Source organism: Ranitomeya variabilis, chromosome 1 (assembly GCF_051348905.1).
Source record: "Ranitomeya variabilis isolate aRanVar5 chromosome 1, aRanVar5.hap1, whole genome shotgun sequence".
Classification (NCBI taxonomy): Eukaryota; Metazoa; Chordata; class Amphibia; order Anura; family Dendrobatidae; genus Ranitomeya; species Ranitomeya variabilis.
The window spans coordinates 1,052,405,945-1,052,430,585 of NC_135232.1; the positions used below are offsets into that span (position 1 = coordinate 1,052,405,945).

The following is a 24,641-nucleotide window of genomic DNA, read 5'->3' on the forward strand; positions in this document are numbered from 1 at the left end:
GTGAGATGAGAACTGAGCGCTTGGTGCTGTTAACAAGAAGGCCTGCATTTATGACCGACAGTTCTTAAAGATAAGGCCTCTTATAGAGAGTAATGATAGAAAAGAATGAAAAGTATTAAAAGTTGGAAAAGGCAAAATTAGGGGAGTTGTTGTATGTCTAGTAAATGCAATAATGACTTTAAAAAGTCACTTTTCTGGGGTGTTTTGTGAAGGGTGAACATTGTCTAAAAAGTTCCCTAATAATGATCTGGCGCTTGGCAATTATTGATGGGTTGTAGAGGTCATTTGTGATACACTTTATCAGTTTGCGGAGACCCCTGTACAGGCGACCCACCCAATTCTTTTAAAACCTATTTGCAACCAAAGCTGACTAAGGCTCTGTTCACATGTCCAGTAATCATCAGCAATCTGTTAACAAAAAAGTTATACAGACACTGAGATAGATATATATATATATATATATATATATATATATATATATATATATATATATATATATATATATATATATATATATATATATATATATATACATTCTTTATTTTTTATGTAGCGCTAACATATTCCACAGCGCTTTACACACATTATCGTCGCTGTCCCCAATGGGGCTCACAATCTAAATTCCTTATCAGTATGTCTTTGGAGTGTGGGAGGAAACCGGAGAACCCGGAGGAAACCCACGCAAACATGGGGAGAACATACAAACTCCTTGCAGATGTTGTCCTTGGTGGGATTGAGCCGCCGTGATATATAATTTACAATGACGGACCCTCTGTACCGGTCTGTCATTGTACATTTGATTACTGTAAACGATATCTATAACCCTGTACGTTACTCCTTTTCTCATGAGCAGCACCATGGAATTAATGGTGATACAGTATGTATGTGTATATATATACATATAAATAAATATATATATATATATATATATATATATATATATATATATATATATATATATATATATATATATATATATATATAATATACACATACAGTACAGACCAAAAGTTTGGACACACCTTCTCATTTAAAGATTTTTCTGTATTTTCATGACTATGAAAATTGTAAAATCACACTGAAGGCATCAAAACTATGAATTAACATGTGGAATTATATACTTAGCAAAAAAGTGTGAAGTAGAAAATATGTCTTATACTCTAGATTCTTCAAAGTAGCCACCTTTTGCTTTGATGACTGCTTTGCACACTCTTGGCATTCTGTTGATGAGCTTCAATAGGTAGTCACCGGGAATGGTTTTCACGTCACAGGTGTGCCCTGTCAGGTTTATTAAGTGGGATTTCTTGCCTTATAAATGGGGTTGGGACCATCAGTTGTGTTGAGCAGAAGTCTGGTGGATACACAGCTGATAGTCCTACTGAATAGACTGTTAGAATTTGTATTATGGCAAGAAAAAAGCAGCTAAGTAAAGAAAAACAAGTGTCCATCATTACTTTAAGAAATGAAGGTTAGTCAGTCCAAAAAATTGGGAAAACTTTGAAAGTGTCCCCAAGTGCATTTGCAAAAACCATCAAGCGCTACAAAGAAACTGGCTCACATGAGGACCGGCCAAGGAAAGGAAGACCAAGAGTCACCTCTGCTTCTGAGGATAAGTTTATCCGAGTCACCAGCCTCAGAAATCGCAGGTTAACAGCAGCTCAGATTAGAGACCAGGTCAATTCCACACAGAGTTCTAGCAGCAGACACATCTCTACAACAACTGTTAAGAGGAGACTTTGTGCAGCAGACCTTCATTACGGGTCAGATCAGTGAGGGGCTTGGCTATGCTGCTGTAATTGGGAACGAATTTCCTGTAATACCCCGCTGTCCCTAGAAACGCCATGACCTGGGTTTTAGTGCGTGGGGTGGGCCATTTGGCTATGGCCTCAATCTTGGCTGGTTCTGGTCTCTGTTTACCACTTCCCTCCCAATGCCCTAAATACTGAACCTCTGCTTTGCCCACGTGACACTTGTTTGGGTTCAGGGTGATTCCGGCCTTGTGGATCCTGTCTAATACTGTCTCTAGGTGATTTAGATGCTCTTCCCATGTCGCGCTGTAGATGGCGATGTCATCCAGGTAGGCACAAGCATAGTCCTGGAGACCATCCAGAAGCCGGTCAGCCAGCCTCTGGAAGGTCGCCGGGGCATTCTTCATCCCGAATGGCATAACTCGAAACTGGAATAAGCCGAACGGGGTGACAAATGCCGACTTAGGAATAGCGTCAGGACTATGGGGAATCTGCCAGTAGCCTTTGCATAGATCGATGGTGGTCAAATACTTTGCCCCTGCCAGCTGGTCTAACAACTCATCCACACGCGGCATGGGATACGCATCCGTCACTGTTTTCTCATTGAGCTTACGATAGTCTACACAAAACCATGTAGTCCCATCCTTCTTGGGCACTAACACTACGGGGCATGCCCAGGGACTATCTGACTCTTCAGTGACCCCTAAACGCAACATCTCTTGTCGCATCCCTTCTCGTACAGACTCAGGGACGCGGAAGGGGGGTTGTCGCAGGGGGGTCTGATCCTGGGTCTCAACCTTGTGTTGTGCCAGGCGAGTGTACCCTGGTCTCCCTGAAAACATCCTGTGTCGCTGCCTCAACAACGCCTCCGCCTGCTGTCTCTCCCGGGGACCTAGGTCTTCACCCAAGTGTACCTATTGTACCCTATGTGCTGGAATTCCGGGACCGCCTACAGGAGCTGACCCAGGCTGTACATGGAAACATGCAGGAGGCTCAGCGGCGCCAGCGCGTAAAAATTGTTTCATGCTTTATTCAAAATTCATTAAAAACATGGAATCCAAAAATTGTCTATAAAATCTGACTCATTTCTGGCTTCTAAGCGCCCTTAGTCATAGTCCTCAGAACTTTGGCTGAACTTCACCATCAGGACCAGCATCCGACATACAGCTCTCAACCCTCAACATTGGATGACGTGGCGTGGTGAGCTCACAATAACCCCTCTATCAAACTATTTCATAGATCCGTCTTCCATAGAGTTCGATGTTATAAAAACTGGTTCCTCTTTTTTTTTTTTTTTACTGGAAAAATATAAATGCCTCATACTCGCCCCTCGTACGTACACCATTCATCAATATCTGTGTCTGGTGTTCCCAATACTCATGCAAAATTGTTATGCCATGGAGCCCTGCAAATAATCAGCCATCACAATTGAGATGTTCTGTAGTGATGAGCGAGTGTACTCGTTGCTCGGGTGGTCTCCGAGTATTTGTTAGTGCTCAGAGATTTAGTTTTCTTTGACACAGCTGCATGATTTATGGCTGCTAGACAGGCTGAATTCATGTGGGGATTCCCTAGCAACCAGGCAACCCCCACATGTACTCAGGCTGTCCAGCAGCTGTAAATTATGCAGCTGCGTCAACAAAAACTAAATCTCTGAGCACTAACAAATACTCGGAGACCACCCGAGCAATGAGTATACACGCTCATCACTAATGTTCTGCTCTCAGTTCCTTTGGACAAATTGGTGGATAATATTGGACTGCTGTGCTGTCGCTACGTCCACCGTTCATCAGAAGGAAGTGAGAGCGCAGCAGTTCACTAGCAACGGCTGATGTCCTGCAGGGCTCCTGCAACATTACGCGATCTTTGGGGAGACAAGGTGCCAACATTCTGGAACAGCGCCAGTATTTACTAGAGTTATCCAAGTAGTGAACGAAGCCTTTTTATTTACCACTTTATTTCTAAAGCTCCTATCCAGACAACTCCTGGTGTCATGCTCCTTTCTATTCGTCTTTTACTTGGTGACCTATTAATCGTGTGCAGGCATAGACACTTGGAAGAAATTATCACTTCTGTGTTAGATTACATAGGGTAGTGGTCGGTAACCATGGAGATGTATTGAAAACTGTTGGATTTCTTTAAGACAGGTTGCATCCATTTTTTCATTATTTTAAAGTAATTGAGACTACATACTGTAAACTGATTATGAATGTGTACATAGCCTATATGTAGTTATATACATGCGAATGAGCTGTTTGGGGAGCTCTGGGTACTCCATTATCACAGTTGGCCAATCACTGGTTGTACTGGTGGTGCCTATGGTTGCACTCCGGACTATTGCAGTACTGCAAGGACCCTGATGAAGGTCAAGTCACATCCATGCTAGAGGGAGCCCATGTCCCATAGATGTTCGTATTTTCAGTAGAAGTGAGTTGACTATATTTTGCTTGGTAATTGAAAGGCCGAGTTGATTTTCTAAACTATTTTTCCCCATTTTATTTGATTGAATTAAAATGCGTTGTGCAATTCCTGCGGAGATTTGGCCCTGAGCAGGGAGAGAGACATACGATTTCATGTTCTTAATAGGATGCATCTTTGTTCCTGGATTATAAACCATCATGCGGTGAAGCGCACTCAAGTATTTTCCAAACTCTGCTAACTGTTATCCTGCACGCTCGCTGGGCTGGGGCTTGTTATGTGTTCACTGTGTCAGGATCTGCAGGGGATTGATTGATCCTCAGACAATTCTTGCTGTTCTGCGGTTATGTTTATGTTCTGGTATTGCTAATCCTACAAGGTTTTTCCTTGGAACATTTACTTTAATTTACGCTGTAGTTTTATAGCCGGTTGCTTTATTATGTTTTCTGCTTTACTTGGAAGCATGTGACTTGCTTCTGGGTTTATGTATCCTTATCTGTCCTGTAAAGCCTGTATTTACACCGTACAAGTGCTAAAGCTACTATTACACTGGACTATGCAATTGCCACATTGGACTTTTTTCTATTTTTAACCATCATAACACTTAAAGGCCACTTGTTCTACTACTTTTCTTCTGATTGCCTAGCCTTAGTATAGGTCATGATTATTTAACCGATGAGGGTCCAACACTGGGCACCACCACCCATCGGCTGTTCTCCTAGTCCACCACCCATAGGCTGTTCTCCTTGTCCACAACACATCGGCGGTTCTCCTTGTCCACCACACATCGGCTGTTCTCCTTGTCCACCACACATCGGCTGTTCTCCTTGTCCACCACACATCGGCGGTTCTCCTTGTCCACCACACATCGGCTGTTCTCCTTGTCCACCACACATCGGCTGTTCTCCTTGTCCACCACACATCGGCTGTTCTCCTTGTCCACCACACATCGGCGGTTCTCCTTGTCCACCACACATCGGCTGTTCTCCTTGTCCACCACACATCGGCTGTTCTCCTTGTCCTCCACACATCGGCTGTTTTCCTTGTCCACCACACATCGGCTGTTCTCCTTGTCCACCACACATCGGCTGTTCTGGTTGACTCCACTTTGTATTGCAGATCCGCACTTGTCTGAATAGGAGCGGATCAGCAGTATCCGGCAGTGGCAACAGCTAACATCCATCCATCCATCCAGCTTCTGCTGGCACTGGGTAGAGCTTGGTTGAATGAGATCCTGGGTGTAGTACATCCACCAATTTCATATTGATAGTTGTTCTGCTCTCTCCATATAAGAGTTAAACTAGACTGCACATTGTATTGTCATTTATTTAATTAATTCCTAATGTATGAAGCCTTCATAGAAAGCTACAGTTTTCTCTGTAGGAAAACAACTCTTTAAAGAGGTTGACCCACAATTAAATGTTTTTGTAAGATCACCCAGAAGCTTGTGCTCATTACTCATTCTGTTTTTAAATGCCCAAGTATTGTTATAGCGCCTCTTGCTGTTTATTCTGGGGGGGGGGGGGTAATTGAACATATTTGGTGGACGTTCTGAGCTGAAATAACTTGTTGGACAAAGTACAGCTGTTAAAGATGCTGCAGGACAAGTCTCTTGATAACCATGCTATAGAGGAAAGGACGGATGTAATGAAACCCCTAGGACTTGTCTTAGGCTACGTGCACACGTTGCGGAAAGTCCTGCGGATTTTTCCGCACTGATTTTTTGTAAATCCGCAGGTAAACCACACTGCTGATTACCTGCGGAATTACCGTGGATTTACTGCAGTTTTTTTTGCTGATTTTGTGCGGATTTCACGTGTGGTTTTACACCTGCGGATTTCTGTTATGGAGCAGGTGTAAACCACTGTGGAATCCACACAAAGAATTGACATGCTGTGGAATAAACAACGCGACGTTTCCGCACAGTTTTTTCCACAGCATGTGCACTGCGGATTTGGTTTTCCATAGGTTTACATGGTACTGTAAACTCAGGGAAAACCGCTGCGGATTCCGCATCAAAATCTGCAACGTGTGCACATACCCTTACTCTGGCTCATTTCGGTGTCTACTTTTAGGAACTACCATGGGGTATAAGTTAGCTTGGTCACTCGTAGCAGATTAGCCCATCGTCCCGAGACTTGCAATTCTTTAGGCTTCTCCTCACCGGCATTGATCACATTAGGTGGGCGTGGGTAGCAGAAATAAATATATTTTATATTTATTGTCCACCTACTGTTATCAATGCTGGTGAGAAGCCACTCCAAGTCTACTAATTCCTGCTAGCTAGCCTAAAGAATTGCAAGAGTCTCTGGACGATGGGCTGAGCTGCTACTAGTGACCGGGCTAACTCATTCCCCATGGTAGACCTTAAAAGTAGACCGATAAGTGCACCAAAATGAGCCATGAGAATAAGACGAGTCCTGTAGGTCTCATTACATCCTTCCTTCCTTCTTTACCCTGGTTATGAAGAGACTTGACACCTTTACTTTGTCCAACAAGTTAGTTTCTGCAGTAGTGTACAGTACTAATAACCAACATAGCGGTCTGATTACACAGAAACAGAGCCTCCAAGTCATTGTTTGGCTTTGTTCACTTACATCAGGCTTGCCTTAGGTGGTGCAGTAGATCTGGAAGTGGCGCTCTGAGTACCTTTCTTTTAGTCTTTTCCATGCAATGTTTTTGGTTAATCTAGGGTAAGTAGACCTGATGATGTCCTATAGTTTGCCGTTCAGTTGGAGGGCCACACTTTTATCATGGTATATAGCAAAAACACGGCACTCAACTTAACGTAAGACAAGTGATTTAATGGTCTCCACAAAATAACAGAAACGTTTCGGTCCTACATCCGAACCTTCATCAGTCACTACCGGGTCAAAAAATAAAAAAATAAACAAAGTGCATGAAATAACAAAAGTATATACAATGGAAAACAATGGTCAAATGAAATAACCTAAAGTATAATCGAAAATAGCTGACTATGACAAGAATTCTAGACCACAGCATAAGTAAGGAAAGTATGGAGCCTAGGAAAGTGGCAGTGGACGTACCAGTTGATAAATGTGAGGGAGCGCGTGGACCCACAGAATTGCTGATTGTGGAATGAAATCTATCGGTAAAAATAGAGAAATGGAGCAATAGTGGCATTGGAGGTTGTGAAAAAAAAGGGAAAAAAAGGAAAGTGTGATGGACAGGGCTAGAGATAAGGAAGGGGAGAGAATGGGAACGGCCGAGAGCCAATGAGTGGCAGGGGCAAGTAACTGGAAGTGATCTAGCCAGAAGAGGATGGCCGTTGTTGTCAGCATAGCATAGTGCGTTCCAGGAGAAAAGATGTGTCTTGTGAATTGGCTATAAGTGCTATGGCGTGTCTCCAGGTAACGTGGATGAAGTGCTTCCACAATTAATATAAGCGACTCTGGAAGAAAAAGAGAACATCGTTACCATCATAATAAAATGTTATTACATACATGGATGTGTTTTGTAAAAGTTGCTAGTTACAATTTCATTAAGTACCCCAGTTTAAATTGGCAAAAGATACAGTCAGTGGGGTAGCAAAGGGCTCATATACAGGTCCTTCTCAAAAAATTAGCATATAGTGTTAAATTTCATTATTTACCATAATGTAATGATTACAATTAAACTTTCATATACTATAGATTCATTATCCACCAACTGAAATTTGTCAGGTCTTTTATTGTTTTAATACTGATGATTTTGGCATACAACTCCTGATAACCCAAAAAACCTGTCTCAATAAATTAGCATATTTCACCCGACCAATCAAATAAAAGTGTTTTTTAATACCAAACAAAAAAACCATCAAATAATAATGTTCAGTTATGCACTCAATACTTGGTCGGGAATCCTTTGGCAGAAATGACTGCTTCAATGCGGCGTGGCATGGAGGCAATCAGCCTGTGACACTGCTGAGATGTTATGGAGGCCCAGGATGCTTCAATAGCGGCCTTAAGCTCATCCAGAGTGTTGGGTCTTGCGTCTTTCAACTTTCTCTTCACAATATCCCACAGATTCTCTATGGGGTTCAGGTCAGGAGAGTTGGCAGGCCAATTGAGCACAGTAATACCATGGTCAGTAAACCATTTACCAGTGGTTTTGGCACTGTGAGCAGGTGCCAGGTCGTGCTGAAAAATGAAATCTTCATCTCCATAAAGCATTTCAGCCGATGGAAGCATGAAGTGCTCCAAAATCTCCTGATAGCTAGCTGCATTGACCCTGCCCTTGATGAAACACAGTGGACCAACACCAGCAGCTGACATGGCACCCCACACCATCACTGACTGTGGGTACTTGACACTGGACTTCAGGCATTTTGGCATTTCCTTCTCCCCAGTCTTCCTCCAGACTCTGGCACCTTGATTTCCGAATGACATGCAAAATTTGCTTTCATCAGAAAAAAGTACTTGGGACCACTTAGCAACAGTCCAGTGCTGCTTCTCTGTAGCCCAGGTCAGGCGCTTCTGCCGCTGTTTATGGTTCAAAAGTGGCTTTACCTGGGGAATGCGGCACCTGTAGCCCATTTCCTGCACACGCCTGTGCACGGTGGCTCTGGATGTTTCCACACCAGACTCAGTCCACTGCTTCCTCAGGTTCCCCAAGGTCTGGAATCGGTCCTTCTCCACAATCTTCCTCAGGGTCCGGTCACCTCTTCTCGTTGTACAGCGTTTTCTGCCACATTGTTTCCTTCCAACAGACTTACCATTGAGGTGCCTTGATACAGCACTCTGGGAACAGCCTATTTGTTGAGAAATTTCTTTCTGGGTCTTACCCTCTTGCTTGAGGGTGTCAATGATGGCCTTCTTGACATCTGTCAGGTTGCTAGTCTTACCCATGATGGGGGTTTTGAGTAATGAACCAGGCAGGGAGTTTTTAAAAGCCTCAGGTATCTTTTGCATGTGTTTAGAGTTAATTAGTTGATTCAGAAGATTAGGGTAATAGGTCATTTAGAGAACCTTTTCTTGATATGCTAATTTATTGAGACAGGTTTTTTGGGTTATCAGGAGTTGTATGCCAAAATCATCAGTATTAAAACAATAAAAGACCTGACAAATTTCAGTTGGTGGATAATGAATCTATAGTATATGAAAGTTTAATTGTAATCATTACATTATGGTAAATAATGAAATGTAACACTATATGCTAATTTTTTGAGAAGGACCTGTATATGTGATGGTAAGATGCAAATGCATAGGCATGAGGCCACAAATAATTGTCACATAGAAGATAGGAGATCATAGTCCCGATTCAGACCCTTAGGTGATAGGGTGGCCAAGGTGTGAAGCCAGAAAGCCTTTTATCATGGACACCATAACAATTTGCCGTGTGCATTTCTGTGACATCATAGTAAAACACTGATGCCTTTTACAGTAGCACACGATGGTGATGGATGCGTTTGCCAATTATCCAGGTTGAAGGTTACGCTGTGCAGAGGCCATTAATGGTTCATTATATAGGCGAGCAGTATTTTTCGTCAGCTGAGCTCCGCACGCTTGATCTTGCTGTATAAACAATACCTAATAGATCCCTTGAGCTGCGGGTTGTGTTCAGCGCACAGCACATTAGGCAAGTAATGCAGCCTTTTGTTTCCTCTGATGCAAGCACATTATCTTAACCCTTCCTTAAAGACAACTCTAGGGAATTGTCAGCCTTCCTGTGTTATATTTCTCATCAGTCCATCTCAAGTTGGAGTTGGTGGTTTTTCTTTGTTCTCATTGATGGCCTTCAGAAGCTTAGAAGCGAGTAATGTGTGTAATGGCAAGGAATAACACGATCCTGGAAAAATGCCGCAATACCTGGTCACAATACTCATGCACTCAGTGCTGGACTGGAGTGCCATGGGCCCACCAGTAGCACTGACTCTGGGGACCCACCAGTAGCACTGACTCTGGGGGCCCACCAGTAGCACTGACTCTGGGGGCCCACCAGTAGCACTGACTCTGGGGGCCCACCAGTAGCACTGACTCTGGGGGCCCACCAGTAGCACTGACTCTGGGGGCCCACCAGTAGCACCGACTCTGGGGGCCCACCAGTAGCACTGACTCTGGGGGGCCCACCAGTAGCACTGACTCTGGGGGCCCACCAGTAGCACCGACTCTGGGGGCCCACCAGTAGCACCGACTCTGGGGGCCCACCAGTAGCACTGACTCTGGGGACCCACCAGTAGCACTGACTCTGGGGACCCACCAGTAGCACTGACTCTGGGGGGCCCACCAGTAGCACTGACTCTGGGGTGCCCACCAGTAGCACTGACTCTGGGGTGCCCACCAGTAGCACTGACTCTGGGGGGCCCACCAGTAGCACTGACTCTGGGGCCCACCAGTAGCACTGACTCTGGGGGCCCACTGCTTTTCAATCTAATAATCAGCGGGCTTGTTTGTTAAATGAATGATGAGATGCTGCCCTAGTCTGTACATTGTGAAACAAATGTATTGTGCCAACTCAACTGTTTCTCGTGTAGGTGGAGTGTGGCCCACCGGGGATTGTCCTGTTCTCCTGTGGGCCAGTCCGGGCCTGCATGCACTGCAGGATGTTGCGGACCCCATGATAAAGGCAGCAGCAGCACAGGTGCACAATGCTACCGATCAGCCACTCGCACACCTAGTATCCATGGGGGAGGTGGAGTCGTGTATAACTATAGATGCACATGGATAAAGCTTGTAAATACTGATGTGTATCTTGGACCTCACCCAATTACAGCCAAGGAATAACACTGCGGTATGGGAACGTTCAGGAATACTGTAGCTTGTTTTTGTTGAGTTTATTTTTTGCAGAAAGAAATGACTGTGAATGAGGCGTTAATTACACGTATTTTTGGTGTTTTTTTTTTTGTTTAGCCATATTGATCTCAATGGGGAAACCTGCAAAAGAAATACAGAAAAATTGACCTGCTGTTTGTTTTAAATAACGCACCACAGGTTAAAAAAATGCATCGTTTTGATTTATACATTGTCATTAAATGAGTCTCACAAGGATGAGCAGACATTCTATGCTGTCAATCTGCCGATTTTGGTTGTCTAATGTGTATGGGGGTCTTTCCACCATTCCCCAACAGATGATGCTGGGGACATAAGAATATGGCAGTGTGAATTCTTTTGTTCTCCAGGCCGTTACGCCAATGTTAGAGGAGTATGACAGCGATTTACTCTCCCAATCGAGCATTTTAAGCTGGCTGAGTATTGTCATTTTCTTAATTTTTCTTTTCTTACATGTATTTCAGTCTAAAAGTAATTTTTCCAATTTGGTTCCATTGGAAACGTTGCCCCCTTTGCCTTCTGTAGCCTCAGTGTTGCACTGTGTATTGCTGGCTGCAGAATGAGTTATTTGAGAATCTGTCAGTGAGCTTATTCTGGTGGGAGAGGTTCTAACTCTAGATCAGCCTTTTTTGTGCTCCTCTCAGCTGAATAATGACCACAGACCACGTCAAAGTTGAATGTGAAGGACACCTAAAACCCAACCAGAGCAAATTTGCAAAAAGTATTTGTATTTTATGTTTGTGTGTAGTTACATAACTTTTTTATTGAAACGCTTGTTGGCTGTTCATACCGGGATTAGTGAGTCTGGACCAAGGCTATGATTCCAAGGCCGGCCATATACATTAGATGGCTGCTGGCCGAAAGATGCTTTGGTCGATCACTCGGCTAACAGCCCCCTCAGCCGACTCTCCCACACACAGGAGCGCCCGTTTGGATGAATGCTCTCTATGAGAAAGCCACTGATTGACACGCTGGCCTGTGACCGGGGAGAACAATGTGGTCGACTGTCCGAAATTGGACCTGAGTGATCGACAATTGGTTGGCCCCGTACACATTAGACCGACAGTCAAACCCACGAATTTCAGCGGGTTCAGCCGACATTCATCTATAGTATAGGGATACTCCTTCCTTGATCTCCTAGAGGAGGAGCAGGATCGTCATGGCTATGGAGCAAGGGTCTCTTATTACCAAGCCGTGCCCCTTTTATAAGATGTGCAATAGCAGCGCCCTCTCCTTATGGATAATGTCTGCCCCACCGTTCCTTGTTAGATCATTTAGCTTATGATGGCTTCCACTCCATATAAATGCGGTAAGTTTGGTCCTTTTTCTCATTGGTGAATGTTATGCCAAGCACAATCTTGACATTAGTTCTATTTTATAAATCCAGTCGATTTGCCACATACAAGTAGGTACACCTACGCACACCTAGCATTGGTGTATGTGGGGGGGGCATGGCGGTACGCACATAGTGTCCTCCCTTTGTGTTACGGCAGTGTGAGGCTGGGCGATCAGTGGGGACTCATCACAGTGATATATTACGTCTGAAGCTCTCGCTTGTCTCCTGCAGAACATAGAGTATTCTCCTGCCCTCTGGTACTGGGATTGCTTGCGTATTTCCATTGTTTTCTGTCCTTCTGGAAATGTTGAAATGTTAATAACCATTTGCATTTGCTCTCAAGGGCTAGGAAATATTTCAACCTTCAGGCTATGCAGACTTTGCACGAATGCACGTCACAAGGTATAAGCAGAAAAATCCAATATCTGTTTATTTTTAGTCCTGTTTGCATTGCAGCTATAGTGCTGGCACGGTGCAATGATCTGGTTACTGTGCAGCAGTGCGGAGCCAGCAGAATGTACCGCAGGCTGTGCAGCGGTGACCTCCACCCTCCTGTGCCGACTGTCCGCCACTGCCCTGTATACAGCCCGCTCGCTATACAGCCCGCTCGCTTACTGATGTGACATCGTCTACAGCAGCAGTACAGTGTCACCTCTGTATCAGCCATCACTTTAATAGAATTGTCCGATTCATGAAGAACTTCATCTCTCAGCGCCTGCCCATGTCCTATATGTCTGGATGGGGGGACTCCGCACATGGCCCTCCTACACATGGACACTCTCATTATGTGATCTAGCCAGCCTGTAATGGCACGTTAGATTATAATATTTAAGAGTGGTACAAAACCGCCAAAAAATGGACCCCTAAAATATAACTTAATTATACAAAGCTGAAATCATGGTTCAAAATATAGATAAGTAAAAACAATTCTGGAAGTAATGTGGCAGGAATTCCCACCAACCTTATCCTGCTGTGGCCTTCTGATCCCCTCATGAACCCCTAAGAATTTATTTATTTTTTTGGGGGAGGGGAGATGTCTGGTATTAATTTGGGATGCTGCTACATGCTACCTCACTATAAGTTGTGCCTGACTACAGCTTGAATCTGATGATGGGAATTCCTGCCAGTGAGCTGACGACCCCATTAAGACAACCGGGGTGCAAGCTCCACTGCCAGGCAGGGCACAGCACAGTAACTGGTTAGGGCTCACTAGGATACATCTTATTGGAATTTTTCCCCTGATTAAGACTCACTCCCTAATTGTTTTTACTTACCGTATTGATATTTTTAAACATGATTTCAGCTTTGTATAAATAAGTTATATTTTAGGGGTCCCTTTTTTGGCTTTCTTTCTTGATATTAGGGACTCTCACCTATTTGATTGTTGGTTTGTCTACAGATATTTTATAGTGCCAACATCAGGGGAGAGAGATATACACTGTTACAGGCCGTCTGTCACCAGGTTTTTGCTTCCACATCTGAGAGCAGCATGATGTAGGGGCAGAGACCTTGATTCCAATGATATATCACTTACTGTTACTCACTGCTTGCTGTCATTTTGATAAAATCACTAGCTTCTCTGCTGCAGATCTATCAGTTCTCTGAATGCTGAGCTCTGTATAACCCCGCCCACACTATTGATTGGCAGCTTTCGGTGTACACTGTGCATAGGCAGAAAGCTGCCAATCATTGATGGGGGGTGTGATTACACAGCTCATCAATATGGAGGACTACATGGCAGCAATTTTACTAGTCCTTTAGTGATAATCTCCTGCTGATAAAACTGATTTTTATGAAAACTTCAGCAAGCAGCTCTGTGTGCATTGGTCTTAGAAGAACTTTTGCTTGGCAGGGATGCTTTTCGTCCTAAGGCTTGTTTTGATACAGATGTCCAAGGTTGTGTAATTATGTAAGCAGGACTAGCATTAGATATAAAGATTAGTATAGATCGAGCAGTGAAGTGCGCAACTGCTCGGTACTCGAATTGCGCACATTGGACGTAGCGAGCATTATGGAAGTGAACGTGAAACTCGAGCATTTTTCTGGAGGACTCTGTGTCTCTCTCTGTCTCCATCTGTCTCTCTGTGTCTGTGTTTTGCGCGCGCTCTCTCTCTCTCTCTCTCTCTCTCTCTCTCTCTCTCTCTCTCTCTCTCTCTCTCTCTCTCTCTCTCTCTCTCTCTCTCTCAAATTCAAATACAAATGAACTTTATTGGCAGGACTAAGTACATGTTGGCATTGCCAAAGCATATGGTGAAAATAGGGGGGTGGGATTTGGAGGCATATAGAGGTCCAGGATATATCAGGCTCTTTAGTCGGGGGATAGGGATGTTTCCAGGACATATCCATGACATATCAGGCTCTTTAAAAACAAACAAAAAAAAAAAACAGTTAAACCGCACCCCACAATAAAGCCATACTCTTTAAGGACAAAAAGCGCACGTCAAAACCAGGGAGTCCATCCCAGAGCGTATTCCATGTAAAAAAAAAAAAAAAAGATCAAAAAGACAGCACCTCACAAAATGGTGAAAGATAATTCTTACATTTTATTCTGCTCCTTGTGGCAATGTTTTGGTCAGGAGAAAAGGTCTCCTGACTGAAACGTCGCCACAAGGGGCAGAATAAAATGTAAGATTTATCTTTCACCATTTTGTGAGGTGCTGTCTTTTTGATCCTTTTTTGACATATCAGGCTCTTTAGTCGGAGGATAGGGACATGTCCAGGGTGGGGTACAGGAGTCCATGACATATCAGGCTCTTTAGTCGGAGGATAGGGACATGTCCAGGGTGGGGTATAGGAGTCCATGACATATCAGGCTCTTTAGTTGGATGATGGGGACGTTTCCAGGGTGGAGTACAGGAGTCCATGACATATCAGGCTCCTCTTAGTCTGTGGCAGGCACTGACAAATTTTGCTGCTATGTCCACTGCACTTTCCTCTTCCCCCAGTATTATTGGTAGTTTCTCTTCCTCCTCCATGGAGGCGAAGTCTGGGAATAGATCAGACAGTCTCTTGAGGTGAGTGTCCCTCACTGCGGAGTATTTGGGGCACCTCAGCAGGAAGTGGGCCTCATCCTCCACGGCCTCCTGGGGGCGCTGCTGTCAGTCTGCTCTCTCGGGGCTTGTAGTTCTGTCGGTGCCGCCCGGATTCGATGAGTAGGCTGTGGGCGCTCAGTCTGTACCGGCTCAGGATCTGTCGCTCTTTGGGGTTTGCTAGTTTCTCTAGATATGGGGCCAGTTTGTACTCCCTCTGTAGGTTCTGGTATAGCGTCAGTTTCTGGGATTTGTTTGTCGTTCCTCCAGACGCTGAGATATTCCTCTTTGACTTTGTGTACCATGTTCTGGATTTCACCTTTGGTCAGGCCATGTAGGTTGATGGCTTGGTCAGACTGGCTTTGGGTACTTTTTGTTGGCAGGCTGCCTGGTGTAGGAAGGCTTTGTGATAGTAGGAGCTAGAACTGCTACTTTGTAGATGAGCCTTGAATGACAGCTCCTTCTTCTTTATTGCGATGTGTAGAGGGAATCTGCCCAGCTCTGCTCGGCAGGCGCTGTTTGATGTGCTCCGATGGACTTGTAGAAGATGCTTGCACAACTCTAGGTGGAATATTTGTCTGCCCAGCGTCCCACTTTGACCAGTTTGGGTATGAGACTGAGCCCCAGACCTCACTGCCGTACAGAAGGATTGGTGCAATGATGAAGTCAAATATTTCAGTTAGTACTTGAAAAAAACAAACAAACAAAAAAAGCACAAGTTATTAAAATTTGCAGCTGTTATTGAGAAATATACACAATTTTTCCTGGGAGGTCGCCAGTTTGTAAGCGCTGAGCTGGAGCTCGCTGGGATTAGGAGGTAACATGCGCGCTCCAGCGATTCTGACGAGCTTTAAAAATGGTGCTTACAATCTCAATAGAAAAGAGCTTGTAAGCACTGCCCATGTTCTCCTGTCTAGCAGTGGTAGACTGTCAGCTGTGACCGCAAAAAAATATTATTACTATGTCACGAATGGTGGAAAATGTTATCAAGCGGTGAGCTATAAAAATGCTGGTATTTACAAGCACTATCCAACAATACTCATGTATGAAGATGGGAAAATCCCTTTAATTCACGTACACTTACGCTATACTTGTGCACCGAAGGAGGATGGTGAAGTGTCTCAAACACTACACATAGCATTCTGCTAACTAGTAATTTGATAAATATTACCCCCAAAAATATTCGGACCTGAAGACACAGCGAGGTAAGAGAGGGAGATGAGGCAAGCACACACCCTACGCGCGTTTCGCTGTCCTCCATTACAGAGGTATCCTGTTCATGATGAGATTTTAGGTGCTCCTTTCTGTATGGTCTTGTGTGTCTTCATGATACATTTCTTTCTGCACGTTTCTGTATTTCAGTATGGAGCATCTGTATACTGTCGCAGTGGGTGTACTATATGTTTGGGCTGGTTTGTGGCTTGTAGTAGCTGAATACATTACTGGCTCGCTTGTCTTTAGTGGATTGTCCATAATATTCCTCTACGTTTCCAGCCTGCCAGATTATGAACGGAATAAGCACTATTTCATGTTGATTTTCATTCTGGGACATATATTCACATTCTTTTCAATTTCAGTCAATGCTTGTAAATCTGTTACATCCCAATAAACCCAGTCGATGTCCTCAGCAGAGAGCAGGAGCGGCGGCTCTACCACATCTAGCACAATAGAAGGGACATGCATGGATAGGTATTGAGTTATCCTGCCTAATTTATGGGCCAGTAAAATCCTTATCGCATGAAGCTGCTCCCGCTCATCAGGATTGATGATCCGTTATACAACTTTCCAGAATATCAGTCGCCATTCTTACGTTACTAACTCACGCCGTTCTCGAGGTTTCCCTTCTGCTTGCCTTCCATGCTTCTCTGACCGATATTTCCTTTCCTTTAATGCCTCCAGTATCTGGACTAGTCCCTTGTCCTTAGCGTTACTCTGCAGTTTGTTTTTAGGGAGGCCATGTCATGTGGTGGCAGAAGGATATGGTTATCCCGTATGTTCACACTGAGATAAGTGTGTGGTCTTCGAGGGTTTGCTACTTACATTTATAGGGGAAAAATAAGGATCAACTTTGTTTCTTGCTTTACAGAAATGACGTGCAGAAATTATTCCATTAAAGTCATCCGCCTTTGTGATGTATAGAAATGTTATAGTGCATTCTCTGGCTTGGTATTATGGGAAATAAGGCAGCAAAATGGACCATGGGGGGTATTAATACACATACTCTCCTTCTGCAAATCTGCCATTACTTAATGCGGCTGCCCATGTAGCACCCCGGAGGACCTGTGTCAAGTGCAGCAGCAGTCATGTGCCTACCAAGCCAGATAAGAGTGCTTGAGTGGCACATAACTGCTGCAGCCAATCAGTTGCTGCTAATTGGTTGCAGTGGTCAGTTATTGTCACCTGTCAGCAGAGGAAGCAGGTAGCCCTGTGGCTTTTTTTTTAATGTCACTATTGGCCTATTTGTTTCTTTTTAACAATATTCAAACAACCCCATAATAGCCCGTATTACAAATCGAGAGTTTTTCAGAATTTATTGTAAAATGGAACTTGCAGAGTTATTATGGCTCCATTATAAATAGAGCCTGAAACAAAGATTTCCTTACATAGAAATTATAGCTATATTCTGGTTACAGTATTATTACAGGCGACTCGTTTGCTTCACTTCTAACCTAGAAATATAACCATTCACATTAATTAAAGGAATTGTCCCATAAATTAATATACAAATACTTCATTGGATCATGCAGAACATCAGTTGTTTTTTTTATTGTGCTCTTCTCTAACAAATGTCCCCATGTGTAGGTTCTGCTGCCGTGTTCACACCTTGTCATGTGAAAGTGCTCCAATGCATAAGGCAAATGCCGCCATAAACCCTCATTCACCCGGTGAAGTGATGTGCATCAGTAATAACAATAATAATCTTTATATAGCACCAACATATTCCGCAGCGCTTTACAGTTTAGCAGTTCAAACACAACAGTCTTAAGTAACAACATTCAAAATACAATAATTAACCCCTTCACGACCTTGCCCTTTTCTGTTTTTGCGTTCTCGTTTTTCGTTCCCCTCCTTCCCAGAGCCATAACTTTTTTTTTTTATTTTTCCGTCAATATGGCCATGTGAGGGCTTGTTTTTTGCGGGACAAGTTGCAGTTTTCAACGACATAATTGGTTTTAGCATGTCGTGTACTAGAAAACGGGAAAAAAATTCCAAGTGCGGTGAAATTGTTTTTTGTTTGGCTTTTTTGCTAGGTTCACTAAATGCTAAAACTGACCTGATGATATGATTCTCCAGGTCATTACGAGTTCATAGATAGACACCAAACATGTCTAGGTTACGTTTTAAGTGGTAAAAAAAAATTTCCAAACTTTGCTTAAAAAAAAAAAATAAATTGCGCAATTTTCCAATACCCGTACCATCTCCATTTTTCATGATCTGGGGTCGGTTGAGGGCATATTTTTTGCGTGCCGAGCTGGCGTTTTTAATGATGCCATTTTAGTGCAGATGCGTTTTTTTGATCACCCGTTATTACATTTTAATGCAATGTCGCGGTGACCAAAAAAAGTAATTCTGGCGTTCCGTATTTTTTTCTTACTAGGCTGTTTAGCCATCAGGTCAATCCTTTTTTTTTATTGATAGATCGGGGGATCCTGAACGCGGCGATACTAAATATGTGTAGGTTTAATTTTTTTATTTTTTTTTTTGAATGGGGCGAAAGGGGATGATTTAAACGTTTATATTTTTTTCATATTTTTTTAAACTTTTTTTTTTTTTTTTTTACTTTTGCCATGCTTCAATAGCCTCCCATGGAAGGCTAGAAGCTGGCACAGCCTGATCGACTCTGCTACACAGCAGCGATCATCAGATCGCTCCTATGTAGCTGAATTGCAGGCTTGCTATGAGCGCCGACCACAGGGGGGTGCTCATAGCAATCTGGGATCAGCAACCATAGAGGTCTCAAGGACCGCGCGGCCGGAAGCGCCAGTTAAATGCCGCTGTCAGCATTTGACAGCGGCATTTAACTAGTTAATAGTGGCGGGTGAATCGTGATTTCACCCACCGCTATTGCGATCACCTGTCAGCTGTACAAAACTGCTGACATATCCCGGCTTTGAAGTGGGCTCAGTGCCGGAGCCCACATCAAAGCAGGGGATCCGACCTCCGCAGTAATAGTACGACGGAGGTCGTGAAGGGGCTAAATGAGACGCCCCTGCTCGTGAGAGCTTACAATCTACAATGAGACGGGGGGAGATACAAAGTACAGGAGCTGATTTGCAATGATGTTCCAGCCACCTTGAGACAGTGGGGGATAGATAAAGGCGGCATGGGCTGGTCACCAGCCAGTATTTGTGGTGCTGTTGGGTGCGGTGGAGTTTGATGGAGGGTTATTCTCAGATAGTGAATGGGCTACACACACATAAAATTACTTTGATTAGGGAACGTGATAGGCCGCTCTGAACAATGTGCTTTGTGGGAGCGCCTAAAACTATGTAAGTTGTGAATAGTCCTAATTTCTTGGGGTAGAGCATTCCAGAGGATTGGTGCAGCGCAGGAGAAGTCTTGGAGCCGGGAGTGGAGGTACGGATTAGTGCAGAGGTTAGTCGAAAGTCACTTGCAGAGCATAACGAGCGAGTAAGCCGATAAACAGAAATGAAGGAGAAGATGTAGGGGGTGCCCCACTGTGGAGAGCTTTGTGGCAGAGAACAAGCAGTTTGAATTGGATCCTATAATGAATGGCGAAGAGCGGATGCGTCCGAATGCCGATTAGATGGGTGACCCTGGCTGCTGCATTAAGGATGGACTAGAGAGGGGAAAGTCGAGTGAGAGGGAGGCCAATTATTAGATCATTACAGTAGTCCAGGCGGGAGTGGATCAGGGCAACAGTGAGGGTCTTTGTTGTTTCCATGGTGAGAAAGTGGCGGATTCTAAAGATGTTGTTTAGGTGTAAGTGGCAAGAGGGGGCAAGAGATTTTATGTGGGAGGTGAAGGAGAGATCGGAGTCAAACATAACACCCAGAGAGCGCACCTGCTGCCGGGGTGTTATTATGGTGCCACCTACGGAAAGGGAAATGTCAGATTTAGGGAGGTTAGTAGACGGCGGGAGCAGAAGTTCAGTTTTGGAGAGGTTGAGTTTCAGATAGAGAGCGGACATGATGTTGGAGACTGCGGACAGTCAGTCACGGGCGTTCTATAGTACAGCGGGGGTAAGGTCAGGGGATGACGTGTATAGTTGTGTGTCATCAGCATAAAGATGGTACTGAAAGCCAAATCTGCTGATGGTCTGTCCAATTGGGGCCATGTAGAGATAGAAGAGGGCCCAGGACTGAGCCCTGAGGTACCCCGACAGTGAGAGGAAGAGGGGATGAAGTGGAGCCAGCAAACGATACCCTGAAGGAGCGGTCAGAAAGATAGGAGGAGAACCAGGAGAGCAGTGTCCTTAATGCCTAGTGACTGGAGCCTAGAGAGTAGGAGAGGGTGGTCAACAGTGTCGAAAGCTGCAGAAAGGTCGAGGAGAATGATCAGAGAGTCGTCACCATTGCATTGTGCTGTCAGAAGGTCATTGGTCTCTTTGAGTGCAGATTCTGTAGAATGTAGGGGGCGGAAGCCGGACTGTGAAGGGTCTAGGAGGGAGTGAGTGGAGAGGTAACGTGTAGGTCAGGCGCTGCAAGACTTTATAGATGAAGGGCAGGTTGGAGACTGTTCGGTAGTTATTTGTGCAGGATGGATCGAGAGAGGGGTTTTTAATACTGGAGTAATGATAGAGAGTTTGAAGGAGGAGGGGAAAATACCAGAGGAAAGGGAGAGATTAAAGATTGTAGTTACCTTAGTAACTAGTTTACTTTATTTTTTCGTGATCTAGCTCAAAGAAATATATTTTGCTTGATATACTTTCTTCATTGTTACTTTTTTTTTCCTTTTGTAAATCATGACCAATGTACGGTAAGTCACATGCTGCATGATGGCGTAAGTTGGGGCTCCCTACTAGGGTTGGGGAAGGAGATTGCAGAACCCTTGTTGAGGTGCCACGTCAGTAGACCTCGGCCACCGGACCAGAGTCCTGCGAGATTCCTTGACTTTAGACATGTGGGTGTTTTTTAATGGTGTTTTCCAAGGGGTTGTGGCTTACAGGACTGTGGTGTGTGTTTTTGGGCTGCTCTGCATTATTACTATGGGAGCCACGCCCCCTTTAGGTTCAGAGCAGGGGTATAGGCTATCTTGATATAGCTAAGGCTGGTATTTATGTGCAATTTTTTTAGTGTGAATTTAACCATACACTTATTGCACAGGCCTTAAGAGTGTATTTATATCCCAAATCTGTACGTGCAATATATTTATATTGAGTGTGTAATACTAAAACACACTTTTTTGTCAATTTTTTGTCCAGCATATATATTTTTTCTGTCTGTTACGTATGGTCTGCTGAATGCCGTCTTGCACTATCTTTCCACACGACAGGGCCCATTAGGGATAGTTAGGGCTAGCCTACGTTGAGCAGGGGCGCCATTGCGTAGGATAATAGGGTGCCAACCTCTGCAGCAAGGTAGGGCACAGATAGTGAGCCCTTTAGGGAGACGGTGCACTGTGTATCTTTGTTTGCAGCCATTAATGTTTTTAGGTCGTGTATGGTGTTTAAAAAAGGTTTTTATTAATTATAAGTAAATGTTAAGTTTTATGGTGTCATTTACTTTATCGTTAAATAGTGTCTTTTTGTCGGTGATTTATTTGAAGTAGGACGCTTTCATCAAAAAGTTCTGTGAAAAATTTTGAGCCACGCCCCCTTGGCAAAAACTACATTTAAAAAATTGCGCCTAATAAAAAGACTCATATCTGAAACTACGATGGATTTTAGAAAAAAAATACTCTGGGGAGCAACAGGTGTAAAATAAGTTAAAAAACAAGGTCATTATGATTAAACTTGACTTTGAACGTCTGATACAGTAAAAATCATAATTTAAAGGGATATTTCCATCTCCAAGAACCTATCCCAACATGTAGTAGGTGCAATAATGAGAATACTAGCAAATACCTCCAATTAATTATAAATGTAGTATAGTTCTTCTGATTCACTAGGTCGCTTACCCCATGTGCAGGGCACTGTAGTAGCTTAGGTATCCATGGATCTTGGAGATAGGAAGCCCCCTTTAAATTTGAGTGTCCTCTCTAGAGTACAATGATGGGCGTCCATAGCGTGCACTATTTTACCATGAATAAGTAGATGGGACCCTGTCCTGCCAGGTCTTCTCTGCCATGTTGTGGGACGGTTTCTGGTGACAAGGCAAGCTATGATTCCTATTCCGATAAGTGAGCATTGGCGCTTTCCACTCTCCCCATTCACGCTACATGCTAATACCTGCGTATGTCTCTCTTCACAGGAGAAGCTCCTGTCAAGGTCTCTTCAGAGAGGTGAAGATCTTCAGTTTGACCAGGTGAGGTTAAGAGCTGCCAAGTGTGATCCTGAGGCTCTGCGCTGCCCAGTGAAGGGTGGTATGGCCTCAGAGGTGTTCATCAAGAGGAAGGTTGCTGTAAGGTGGACCATATGAGACATACACTTGTGTCTTGCTTGCGATATACTTTGATTTTTTGAGTCCGGACTTTTCATTTAACAACAAGTATTACAACCAGACGCGAGATCTTTCATTTACAGCTTGTAAGAACTTTTATACCCTATGCAGAGAAAGAAAAATCCAGAAATTTATCAATTATCACGATGAACATTCTCTATCTTGTTGAGACAACCTATATATTAAAAGCAATGTGTCATCAGAAAATGGCTTATTGTTTAAATCCGGTCTCTATGTAAATCTATTTCATAAAGCAATAATACACGTGGAAATAAGCAACTTTGTAATCTGCTATCAGAGACTTCTTTCTCCACCAGGACTGACCATTCGGTCTGAAAATCCTCAATTCCCAGGTAAAATCCGTATTCAGTGAAGACCAGTTGTTGGATTACTGAGATAGAATCTGACCAGTAGTAGCCGCCATCTCCTAGCACAGTAATGTCACAATCTGTCATTACCGTACTTAATACACATTTTACCTGGGAATTGAGGATTTTAAGAATGAATTGGTCCTGGGCTAAAAAGTAGCGAATTGCTCTGATAACCTCCTAGATTACAAAGTGTATTTTCACGCATACTGCTGATTTCTCAAATAAAAATTCAAATGACAGTCTATTCTATAAATATGACTTTCTTCAAATTATTGTTTTGTGTTTTTTTAAAATTAGGTGTTTTTTCATATCTTCATCATTAATAATTTTTTAAATCTATAGAAAAATTGTTTGCACTGGCCATCAAGCCTAAATGTACCGTCACACTAAACGATATCGCTAGCGATCCGTGACGTTGCAGCGTCCTGGCTAGCGATATCGTTGTGTTTGACACGCAGCAGCGATCAGGATCCTGCTGTGATATCGCTGGTCGTTGATTAAAGTTCAGAACTTTATTTGGTCGTCAGATCGCCGTGTATCGTTGTGTTTGACAGCAAAAGCAACGATGCCAGCGATGTTTTACAATGGTAACCAGGGTAAATATCGGGTTACTAAGCGCAGGGCCGCACTTAGTATCCCGATGTTTACCCTGGTTACCAGTGTAAAATGTAAAAAAACAAACAGTACATACTCACCCTCTGATGTCTGTCACACGTCCCTCGCCGTCCGCTTCCCACACTGACTGAGCGCTGGCCGTAAAGTGAAAGCACAGCGGTGACGTCACCGCTCTGCTGTTAGGGCCGGCGCTCAGTCAGTGCAGGAAGCGGACGCCGGGGGACGCGAAGGTGTGTATGTACTGTTTGTTTTTTTACACTGGTAACCAGGGTAAACATTGGGTTACTAAGCGCGGCCCTGCGCTTAGTAACCCGATGTTTACCGTGGTTACCTAGGGACCTCAGCATCGTTGGTCGCTGGAGAGCGGTCTGTGTGACAGCTCCCCAGCGACCACACAGCGACGCTGCAGCGATCGGCATCGTTGTCTGTATCGCTGCAGCGTCGCTAAGTGTGACGGTACCTTAAGACTAGATTCAAACTCCTTGTTCCATACAGATAGCTTTTCATCAGTCTCATTATCATCACAGGCAGGATTACTATGACCGATAACACTTCCATACACAGTAGATAACACAGGATCCACCATTCCCAACAGGTGATGTGCCCAGATACATCAGAACATGTCTAAATAACTCCTGCTGAGGTCAGTGAGTTACTCAGTGTATCACTGCCCATGTCCGTGTGGCCAGTGTGAAATTACATTTGTTTTTTTTTAATTTTGTTTTTATCTGCTTATTTTTTTAAAATACAGCTGGTTTTATGCAAATAAAAAAGGGATATATATTATATTCTCCA

The 24,641-nt window shown here is 43.8% G+C and overlaps 1 protein-coding gene across 14 annotated transcripts in view; it reads left to right on the forward strand.

The window, feature by feature from the left end:
* Positions 1-24,641, forward strand: part of FRYL (FRY like transcription coactivator) — a 332,520-nt gene that overhangs the window by 166,087 nt on the left and 141,792 nt on the right. For 13 of the 14 annotated variants that reach the window (XM_077279795.1, XM_077279798.1, XM_077279794.1 and 10 more), the window contains one exon: positions 22,672-22,725. In XM_077279795.1, coding sequence (XP_077135910.1) covers positions 22,672-22,725 — 54 coding nt within the window. Of the gene's footprint in view, positions 1-9,600; positions 9,744-22,671; positions 22,726-24,641 lie in introns of those variants that run through there. The other variant, XM_077279799.1, reaches the window with a different exon arrangement.